The sequence below is a fragment of the Pantherophis guttatus genome, chromosome 5 (genome assembly GCF_059756535.1).
Source record: "Pantherophis guttatus breed Tessera chromosome 5, ASM5975653v1, whole genome shotgun sequence".
In the NCBI taxonomy this organism is placed as follows: domain Eukaryota; kingdom Metazoa; phylum Chordata; class Lepidosauria; order Squamata; family Colubridae; genus Pantherophis; species Pantherophis guttatus.
The window spans coordinates 56,242,709-56,254,316 of NC_142067.1; the positions used below are offsets into that span (position 1 = coordinate 56,242,709).

The 11,608-nt window shown below is 33.3% G+C and overlaps 1 protein-coding gene across 1 annotated transcript in view; it reads left to right on the top strand.

Annotated features, from left to right (window-relative positions):
• Nucleotides 1-11,608, top strand: part of BACE2 (beta-secretase 2) — a 34,551-nt gene extending 22,943 nt beyond the window's left edge. Inside the window, exons 4-9 of the mRNA XM_034423964.3 lie at nucleotides 604-732; nucleotides 3,287-3,421; nucleotides 5,957-6,058; nucleotides 6,648-6,797; nucleotides 7,813-7,981; nucleotides 9,296-11,608. Of these exons, the coding sequence (XP_034279855.2) occupies nucleotides 604-732; nucleotides 3,287-3,421; nucleotides 5,957-6,058; nucleotides 6,648-6,797; nucleotides 7,813-7,981; nucleotides 9,296-9,549 (939 nt within the window). The 3' untranslated portion in view covers nucleotides 9,550-11,608. The remainder of the gene's footprint in view (nucleotides 1-603; nucleotides 733-3,286; nucleotides 3,422-5,956; nucleotides 6,059-6,647; nucleotides 6,798-7,812; nucleotides 7,982-9,295) is intronic.

An 11,608-nucleotide genomic window follows, 5' to 3' on the forward strand; every position in this document is an offset into this window, starting at 1 on the left:
TGCATAGTAACAGTTGAATGACATGCAAAGAAACAACTAGGAAGCATAAATAAATAAAAATTGTATGGGAAAATTTTCTAATAATATGTTCTCCTCTTCCCCTCTATTTATTTGCCTAATTGACCACAACTTGAATACATAGATAATTTCCTCTGGAAATGTTTCTGGAAGTGCTGGCCACAACCTAGATTGGAAGACCAAAATTAGAGAATATACAGCAATGGCAAAATTGACCATTTATAACCATAATAGAACTATCAAAATTTAAGCAAGAATGGTTCCCTTATATACTGTACAATGCAGTATATTGTGGCAAATTTTAAGACATTTGAATCAAGATTTTTAGGAAGAAAGCTATGACACCAATAAAAAATGAATAGATGAAAGGATTTAAATGAATGCTAGCAATTACCTTCAATGTTTAATGTATAGCATAAATTTAAGGTTTTAATAACCTCAATTTAATAAATTTGTAATTCATTGTTAAAATTCCTTTTATCCAGCAAAAGTATTCTGCATGGGTTGCTCTCTATCAATTTATTCACAGTGCTTCAATTTGTGTACAGCGGAAGTTTTGCAATTCTTCTTCTTCTTTTTTAACAGCCTTCAAGTTCTGTGGAGACTTTCTTTGATTCTATTGTGAATCAAGCCAAGATTCCCAATGTTTTTTCCCTGCAGATGTGTGGACCTAGTTTGCCTGTGTCTGGGACTGGTACTAATGGAGGTAGTCTTGTGGGTATCTGTCAGGTTGAATGTTAGAGAAAATATGCATTTTCTTAGGCTACTAAATATAATTAAATCCAATCACTTGACATCTTTCTCATATCCTTTAGAAACTGTATGGCTATGGCAGTTTACTAAATTCTCCTAATTGATGATTAAATTGATGGAATATAGACTTGTCATAACTTTTATTATTATTTCTTACAATTAGCTTAATAGTGACCCAAATATATCTGATGGATTTTAAAGTTCAAGTTTAAAGATATCTTTTCTTTTGTTAACTCTCATAAATTATTGAGTCAATGTATAACCTGGACAATCACAACTGAATTATCAATCTTCCAGTACTTTGCTTTTAATAATGTTGAAAACTGAACAATAAGATCTGAGCCGTAATGGTTTCAACATAAACATAGATTGAAACATAATTTCAAATGCATACATTCTGTACACAATAACCATAATTTCTCTTTTGTTTTTTTTAAAGAAAGTTAAGAATTTTTCTTCTTGTTCATTTTGTTTTTCTTTAAAATTCAGTATTTTAAATGTAATTTATTGTGCGAGGAAAATAGTAATAATCCTATCTGTATTTTATTTTTAAAATGTGTCCCATTAAGTTCAATGGTACTTGCTTTCCTAGAATTACACTAGACGAATATATAGTTCAAAGCTATTTAATATTTAAAAGGACATAACATAGAGACATTTGTACTACTAGTGATGATTTTCCTCCCAGTAAGCTACTTTTAAAAAGCAAACAACACAAAAATGGGTTGCAGAACCCCATTTTATTCAAATTTGTGATCTGATTTTTTTTCATTGATCTCTTAAGTTAAAATTAATGTTTAGATGATACACAAAAATATAAATGCCCATCCGGCTTTTTAATTTGCTGACATATTGGGACTACAACTTCCCCAATTCCCAATTCAACAAAAGAATGACTACCCTGTATGGATGGACATCTACTCCTTACATGGTCAACATTTGGATTGACATTTCAGTCAGCTGAAGAAATAAATGTAGTAAGAAGTCACAAATATCATTGAACTTTGTTCTGCAGCCTTACCTGAACTCATCTCCACTGCTTCATCTTAACAATAGAAAGGTGTGGAGAAAGGTGTGCAAGCTTTGTGAAATTTCAAAATAGGAAGTCTTTAAATCTAGTAGATTCATTGCCTTCTCCATCTTCCTCTGATGAACAGATCTGTGGACTGCCCTATTTTTCATAGGAATGCCAACTATTGAGAAAGCTTTAGACAAAAATTCCCCTCTTCAGCTGTGAAAGGAATACCAGTAGCCACACAGGGCAGTCTCTTAAAGACATGGGCATACATCTTTAGTTGATGACCTCTCTGGTATTCAACCGATTAGAAATCAACTAGAATTGTATATATTATAGCAGCATAACAAATGCACAGAAATGGAACAGTTTGAAAATGATGTGCTATTCATTGTTCAGAGATGGAGGAACTATTTAAATTATATTAATAACATTTATGATACAAGAATCTTCTTGGGTCCAAGTAATTTTTGAAATTGATATGCAGCCCAGATTATTAGCCATAACTTTAAATGCATAGGCTTAAAAGTGAAAAGTTGTTTAGGCTAACTCAGATGAAGTATTATCAAGAGATGCTTTACAAAGCACCCCTTCTTAAAAAGTTAAAGAATCTGTGTCCTCAGGAGGTTTGCTGTGGTTCCTTTGATTTTCCCTGCTTTCAAATGTGTATAGACATGTGCTGACAACCAGAAAAAGCCTTTGATATAATTGTATGTACAGGTAGCCCTCAACGTACAACCACATTGGAACCCAAAATATATGTTGGTTAGTGAGACATTCGTTGAGTGAGTTTTGCCCCATTTTACGACCTTTCTTGCCACAATTGTTAAGTGAATCATTGCAATTGTTAAATTAGTAACATGGTTGTTAAGTGAGTGATTTACCCATTGTCAGAAAGTCACAAAAGATGATCACATGATCCCAGAACACTGCAGAAATCATAAATATGAGTCAGTTGCCAAGCATCTGAATTTTGATCATGTGGAGATGCTACAACGGTCATAACTCTGAAAAATGGTCATAAGTCCCTTTTTTCAGTGATGTTGTAGCTTTGAATGGTCACTAAATGAACTGTTGTGAGTGGAGGACTACCTGTACACATAAGAGGCAATCACCTTAATGCTTCAAATATTTTGTTCACACCTCAGAATGTTGCGATGTCCCTTTTTCAAATTCTTTGTACAGGTCCATTAATGTTGTTAGAAAAAACATTTTAGATTGTAAGGCTTTTATTTTAAATCCTATATTCCTTTCTTAAATGTATTCTCTCTCTCTCTCTCTAAAAAGTAGTTTGTTTACAAGCCTAGTTATTTCTCATCAACTTTTTAAAAGTTGTTTTGATTGACTAACTGTTCTGAAAAATCAGATCTCATATTGAATTTATGTATTTATATATTTATTACTGTAATTGAATCATTTTGAAGACCATCTGTTAGATTGTATATTTTGTAACTTAATTATATTTTGTTATATGATGCAGTAAATTTAACTTTTTTTCAGGTATTCGGTGGGATTGAACCAAGCCTATACAAGGGAAAAATTTGGTATACACCTATTACAAAAGAGTGGTATTATCAAGTTGAAATACTGAAATTTGAAGTTGGGGGCCAGAACCTTAACTTGGACTGCAAAGAGGTATTTTTAATAAATAAAAATTATAATTTAATATTCTTCTACTTAATGACAAATTTCACATATGTGGGATCTGTTCCATGGATTCTCTCTGCATATGCAGAATGGGGCATGAAGTTCTGCATGAATACAAAGAAACATAGGCCTGAAAATTGTCCTTCTCTATGGTTGTCATAATATTTTGCCAAGAACTTGTTTATTATCCTTCCTCAAACTAGTTAATATGTTTTTAATGGTTATTTGGGAAACAGATTGATATGTAAAATGAGTAACCATTTTACTGTAGTTATTTCATTGTTGACTTTACTTATTATTTTTGTTTTACAAGCCTAACCAAACTTGGTTATATAAAAATAGTGTTAAATAAATCAATGCCAATTAGTATTTGAGTGACAAATAAAAGTTGAGCAGTAGTAAATGTATAATCTTAGATGTGCACGAAGAAGTTTATGCAAAGTATGATATGGGGTATACGTATCAATTAAACTAAAAATCCAAGGCCTGTGGTTGATGTCTATATGATTTTATATTTTTAGGAATATTTGTTTGTTTGTTTATTTATTTTTATACCACCCAAAGTCCAGAGTTGGACAGCCAATAAATTTAAATGAATAAAAAAAGAAATCAGATTGCTTATATTTGCTTCTCAGATATACTCTATCTTTTCAGTTGCTCTGTAGCACCATTTCTATATATCTGAATTTTAAGTGAATTCCCAAAGCTTTTGGAAGTGTCTTGTATTATACCTGTTTCTTTGTATAACATAGAAATTTAAGTGGCAGGTTTACAAATTCTGTACAGATTTAGTCTGTAATGAGTTCAGTGGGATTTTTTTCTAGTGCAAGTTTATTGAAATTAAATTGCATAAAAGCAAATACCATTGTTAAGATTAGATTTTTGATAAATTAAATTAATTGATTAACCTAGTTTAGTTTGTGTTAGGTCTTTTTCTGGTTTCAATTTCTCTTCCTCACATACTTTAATACAGTTGATTGGGAAATATTAACACTTGGGTCCATGTCTAATTTTGATGTGATCAATTAATATTACTAATAAAATGACACCAATTATGCATATTTATCCCACTATAAATATAAAGAGCCTTTAGTTTATCTTAAGGCTCTTGATTACTTTTGCTTCACAATTAAGCCCAAAATTTATGTTGTGAGACATTTTTTAAGTGAATTTTCCCCATTTTACGACCTTCCTTGCCTCAGTTGTTAAGTGAATCACTGCAAGTTGATAAGTTAGTAACCCGGTTGTTAAGTGAATCTGGCTTCCTCATTGACTTTGTCAGAAGGTTGGAAAAGGTGATCACATGACCTTGGGATACAGCAACATAAGTTGAACCAATTGCCAAGTATATGAATTTTAATCACATGATCATGGGGAAAGGTCATAACTGTGAAAAACGGTTATAAGTCAGTGTCATTGTAGCATTGAATGGTCACTAAACGAACTGCTGTAAATCGAGGATTACCAGTTATTTTCTCCACCTTTGAGTGAATTGTAATGACAATGAAAAATAATAGATGCTTCCATTTGGACTGCTCAAAAAAGACAGCATAGAATATGGAGACAAAAATAATGCATGCTCTTAGAAGGATTGGAATTGAAAAAAAAAAAGTTCTACTTTTGATTATATGCTCAAAGGCACCATGCTTTTTAATGGTATATAAAGATCAAAGAGTTAAGGGGAAGAGGGAGAAGATCTATGGGGAAAAAAGATTTCTTATGGTTATGAAAATGTGCCGGGGAAATTGGAAAGAGAACGGAGTGGAAATTGAGTGGTGTTGGAGCAGATTTGTACAGATAATGACATTTCATCTGTTCCTTAAATTTAAATGTGTGACAAATCAAGTGTATCATTTTGCATGTTCTTCACCTCTAAAATATTGGATACCTCTAATATATTCAACAACTAGATAGCTTTATTTGGTTCCTCTGATACTAGCAGATCATTGTAGTTTGACCTAGTTGTGAGTTGAAGACCAATACAACTGGAGTTTTACTAGTTAGCAGAATTATCAATCTCCATAAGAATAATTCCATCACATTTTCTTTTTTATGTGTCCCCAAGTAGAAGAACTTGGAGTTCTATTTTTAAAAAATCTAAAGTAGGTCCTACAGACTGGATAGGCATAGTTGCTTGTGATCATTTTATCTTTACTTTGCTATAAAAATGAACTAGATATGGAAAGTCATCTCTTTCATTTTCAGGTAAGAAGGTCATTTAAAGGATGAGGTCCATCAAGATGCCCTTAGTTAATTTATACTATAGGGACAGTTGAGAAGAGAGGTCAAGGATGGTCTTATGATTCCTTTTGGGTTGTTGTGCTAGGAAATACCTTACCTTACTCTTCAAGTCAAGATACTTCAAAAACCTTATTTCCTCATAGTATGAATTAAGTTTCAGATGATCTGATACTGCTCAGGCCCTTCAATATATGTTTTCATTCACCTTCTCTCCCCCAAACGTTTATTATTGACTTGCTAATTGTTATGACAAGTGTTTTCTTCCCTCCCCCCCCCTTTCAGTACAATTCAGACAAAGCAATTGTGGACAGTGGAACAACTCTCTTGCGGCTGCCAGAAAATGTCTTTAATGCTGTTGTGGGAGCCATTACACAGACTTCTTTGGTAAGCTATGGCTTAAGAGTTTGTCTCCCATGTTAAGTTCTTAAAGGAATTATTTTCAATGCTTATAGTACGATGGGAGTTATTTTGTAATCAAAAGATTGTAACTAAATTAGATTCTTTTTTCTCCTTTTTGGGTGGAGACTTGATGGAGGCATATATAAGTTAAATTTCAGTGCTATAAAAATCTATGGTCTCAGTGTATTAAAAACTTCATGTATGCAGCAGATTCAGGGATAAAATGTTTATTTTGTTACTGGTAACCCTAAACAGGATATGTATTTAATCTTATTTTTAAGGCATAGCTGTATTTGTTTTAAAGATTGATTTTCTACACATGGTATAAAGTTCAAAATGTGGATCATATTAATAAATACAGTGAAACATATATACATCTAAAAGTATACCTACTTTTTCTTATGAGAATAAACACCATGATTAAGAGACTGGTGCACCATTATGATCCAATTTGTTAAACTGAAACAAACACTGAAGTCAGGTAATAGAGAGACCTTGTATAGATGCTGAACAGTAAACATTTGAGGTGGGGACAGAGTTTGGTTTTGTTTGTTTTTTTCCTTTTTCCTTATAGATCCAAGAATTCACATCTGGATTTTGGAGTGGCACACAGCTTGCCTGCTGGGATAAAAGTGAAAATCCTTGGACCCTCTTTCCTAAGATCTCTATCTATCTGAGAGATGTTAATTCCAGCCAGTCCTTTCGAATCACTATCCTTCCACAGGTCTGGAGCTCTTAATTTACTGTTACTAATATTTATGACAAGGAAGATGGACCTGGAATAATCATGTGCTAAACTAAGTGCTGACAGCTGTTCATGTGCATCCCATTATAAATATTGCTGCTTGTGTGTCTTTTTAAAGATTCCAGTAGTGATGCTTATTCCCATTCAGGGAGAGTCTTGGTGGGTCTTTTGACAACAGCAAAGCCAGCAGGAGGTGGCTTAGCTTTACCTTGATGGGGTGTTTCATGTCATGGAGACAGTACAGTTCTCCCTATCAAAGAGAAGAAATGACCGGGACTTGGAAGCATGGCAGTTCCTGCTCCTTTGTTGTGTGTGGATAAAAGCCAGGATGCACAGCAGCCTTGTCCAGTTACTGGAGCTTCAGGAGGCCTCAGGACAAAACATGGCCACTTTGCTTATCGTGGGGAAGAGCATGGGGTATTTTCACAAATAGTTTGGAAGTGTTTTATTCAATCCTCTGTCAAAATGAAGCAACCTTGAACCTTTACACAGCCCTTCTAGCAGCTTAATTTGAAAAGGGCAAAGATCATTTGAGACACGCTCAATTCCTCTATTGTTTTGTTTGGCATCATATGAAAATGCTGTGCCTTTGTCTTCTTGCAGAATGTTTTTTCCAGGTTTTAGTTTACTGTAACCTAATTTACAACAATAGATATTGTGGTTGTCTCCCATCTAGATATTAACAAGGTTGACTGCTCAATTTTTTATTTAATGATGCTGTTTCAGTTTTGTAGAATTCTCTTTGCATTTTATCACCACAGTAGCCATATTTAAGCTAAAGCAAATCTGGATAAATTATACCAGTCAGAAGGTATTTAAATGTCTATGTGAAATATAAGCTGACCATTTCGACTGGTATATGGTGATTGCTCTTGCTTTTAAAGCCTTGCATTTATTTTACAGTTTTAAAAAAAATCATTTGGTTTTATTCAGTGTTCATTGAGGTATAGTTTGGTTTTTTAATCATCTTTTATGTCTTTCAAAAAAAAAATAGCTTTACATTCAGCAGATTCTAGGGATTGGGCAGAATCTAGACTGCTATCGGTTTGGTATTTCCTCTTCCTCCAATGCCTTGGTTATTGGGGCTACAGTGATGGAAGGATTCTATGTCATCTTTGATAGAGCCCAAAAGAGAGTGGGATTTGCATTAAGTTCTTGTGCTGGTAAGTGATGGGTAAAACAAGAGAGAGGGAACCAGATATTAGAGCAGGAATCTCAATTTGGAATTGGCTATCCGGATGGGAGGGTGGCTTCTTAATTTACAAAATAGCTGGTAAGTTTGGCCAGCCAAAAGAATATCCATTTCCTGATCCTCCTACCACTTCATCTTACCTTTTATCTTTTTGTTACCTAGGTTGACTTATTTTCAAACAATGGCCTGCAATTATCAACTTCTTTATGAATACTTTTAGGGCTCATGTTAAAGTTCAAACATATTTTTATAAATAGAGGAAATGCCAAAGGGTTATAGTGTGCCTTTTGAACTGAAAAAAATATTTTTAAAACTCAAACCTGAGGGTCACAAATAGAAGTGGCTTCTGTACTGGAGACCCTATTTTTCTATGTGTTTTTGTGATTTTTAATCTTCCAAACAATGTTGCCAAATAGATCAAGCAGAGCAATTTTGATTTCTGAAGGCTTCCTGTAAATTTCCTAGGATGGATTGAGGGACTCAGTTTCTTTCAAACACTTACAGAAACTTTGGATCTGTTTCTTCATTTTCAGTGGATTATTAAATGCTTTCCTGTTGAAACTGATGAAATTGATAAAAACAACTTATGCATGAAAGATGCTCTATTTATATTGATCAAAAGAAGAAAAGAATCCATTGTGTTTCAAGAACAAAGTAATTATTTAGATATCAAATTATTTTTTTTAAAAAAATTGTATACTTAATCACATAGGTGCCTACACATAAAGACATACACATAAACATAAACAATGGACCACTGACTTTTTTGGTAGTGAGAAGTGATCGCTTGAATCATCTCAGGAAGGAAAATGTGAATCAGTAGCCTTGCTACTCTTCTGAAATATGAAGATGTTTTTTGTAAATGAAAAGGCAAATTTTATCTTAAAAATAATGTTCTTAAGGCCCATCTTGCAGTGCTAAATAAATTGTTTCTAAATGTCTAGAATATCTTCCAATTTCACATTAATCATTACGCAGGAAAAGGTTTCACAGAATTGAAATGATTTCTTTGATTTTACAGATCATAGAAAACAGTTGTTACAACAAAATATTTTAATATTGTGAAATAAGAATTTATAGCTTTGAATTCAACTCATTTTCCCTTTAAGTATCCTGAATGTAGATATGGTGTTTCTTTTGTAGCATGCATATTTTCCTTAGCTTGAATTTAACAGAGAGTATAGTGGCATTTAATTCTAAACATTTATAGGCTTATAGTTTTTAACATGTATATGCTTTTTGTTTGCTCTCTCAGTATTTATCTTTCTTTAATTTTTTTATATAGAACTGCATGGTTCTCCAGTATCTGAAATTGAAGGCCCTTTCATTACCACAGATGTAGCAGGCACTTGTGTATCAACTATATCTCTCCATGAACCAATCTTGTGGATTGTGTCTTACACTCTTATGAGTTTCTGTGGACTTGTACTTCTCATACTCATCATCTTGCTGCTTATTCCATCACGGTGTCGTCATCGTTATGCTGACTGTGACACTGTAAACGATGAATCGTCCTTAGTACGGCATAGATGGAAATGAAGAATTTGATCAACTTGTGAAGAATCCTTATGTATTCTGATAGGGAATGAAGAATGACTCCATTTTCTTCACCCTGAGATTCTTAAGTTGTGTTAAGACTACAGCCTGTGCTTCTAAATCAGCATGGTTATATAAGCTGAGATTTACAGGAGGTGTAGTTGAACAGACTAGCAGGGCACACGGTTAGGGTATTTTAGCCAAAGTTGAAAATCCAGACTTCACTCTATAAAAATACTATGGTCTATCACCAAATCACCTCCAATTCTCCTTTAACATAAATTTAATACTTCAACAATTATTTTAGTTATGTTAATATATAGCCATTTCAAATGCTACTCTATTGTTTGCTTGATATACAGTTGTACCAATTACAACACTTCTTTTTTTAAAAAAGCTAAAACTTTTATAGTTCCAATAAGGTTGTCGTCTCTACAAAACAAAAACCTACAAAATATTCTTTTGAGATAAGCCATTCATCAGACTTGCCATAAAGAACAGAAATATTTCTTCTTCTTTGATTAATGTTTTTTTTTTTTTTGCATTAAAAATATATGTTCCTTGGTGAATCATGACTTCATCAGTAGCTGGCAGAAAGAGAGATTGATAATTAAAAGGGGGAATATAAGACAGATTTTTTTAAAAGATGAGGGTTTTTTTCCTCTTTGGAAAATGATCTGTTTCTTTTAATGGTTTATTCTGTGATTCTTTGAAAAGGTGAAGCAGGGAAAAACACAGAAACCAAACCCATTGTGTAACTTTAGTATGAAACAAGAGTGCCTCTCTTCAGGGATTCATCAGTAAGATATAGGTAGATCTGATTGACGTAGATGCAGATCGCCTTCTACCCACATTCAGCACAACTGGAATATCCCTTTAAAACTTCTCTCTCTCTCTTTCTCCCACACACACACTCCCAGTTCATGACATTTTAACATTTACAACTTTACCGCACACATAAATGTCTTGGTTTTCTGAATTCATGCATAAATAATCTTTGAAAGGGTTCTTTGAGCCTTTGTGCACATATCCTGCAGAAACAGCATAGATATAAAGCAAAGTCTCTCTTTCTCCTCTCTCTCTTTCTCCCCCCCTCCCAATTTGTGGAGACTAATGACTAGAAATCAAATTTGTAACAATGCAATTGAAGGGGAATTTCTTCGGTTAAATGACTCACTTAACTGTGACCTGGCTGAGAAAGGTGAAGACCCATAAATGATCAGATGTTTAATTACTTTATTCAACAATAACAATTTTTATTGATCACCATTTCAATATAGCAAACACAATGCTAGCGAGAACTTATTCACATATTTTTCTCTATGCTAACTCTCCTCTGTCTTTGCCGATGCAATTGTGCCAAAGGCCTTCACAATATGAGAACATGCATTTAAAACAATACCCATAAATATGATTCTTAACTAAAAAAAAAACCCTGTAATACTAAAAAACTTACTGTGGTGGTAGTGTTATTTTCACATATTTTGCAATTACTTTTTTAAAATTATACTAAGTTGAAGAGTCTGATCACAGGGTAAGGAGTAAGCCATTATCTCCATGAGGGAACACAAAACCTTTTACTAGTTGTGCTGATGTTGAAAGAAAAATTATTGCAATGGCAAATGTATTATTCTCGGATTACTTTTGAACTTTTGAGTCCTTTTATTGGTGCCATATTCACTTTGTTTTGGAATACCATTTTTGGGCTTGAATGGCATAAATGCAAATACTTGAAAAAATAAGCAATAATTGATTCATTAAGAAAGAGGGAAAGCTTTGTTGCTGAAATATGGCTAACAAAATTTGTATTTTCTGACATTTGCTTGCATTGTTGTTTCAACACATCCATCTAAACCGAGAAGAAAGATGGCAGCTTGTTGAGTGTCACAAAAGATGCTGGGCAACAGTGGCCAAAGATCATTTTTAACCTCAAAACACAGTGTGCAAGCTTAACATGGAAGGTGAAAAGTCTTAAGGTTTCAAACATTTCAACTGACATTTTCTTTATCATAAAGGTTATTTATACCTGTAATTAAATTGAAATAAACTTTTATGTAAAAAA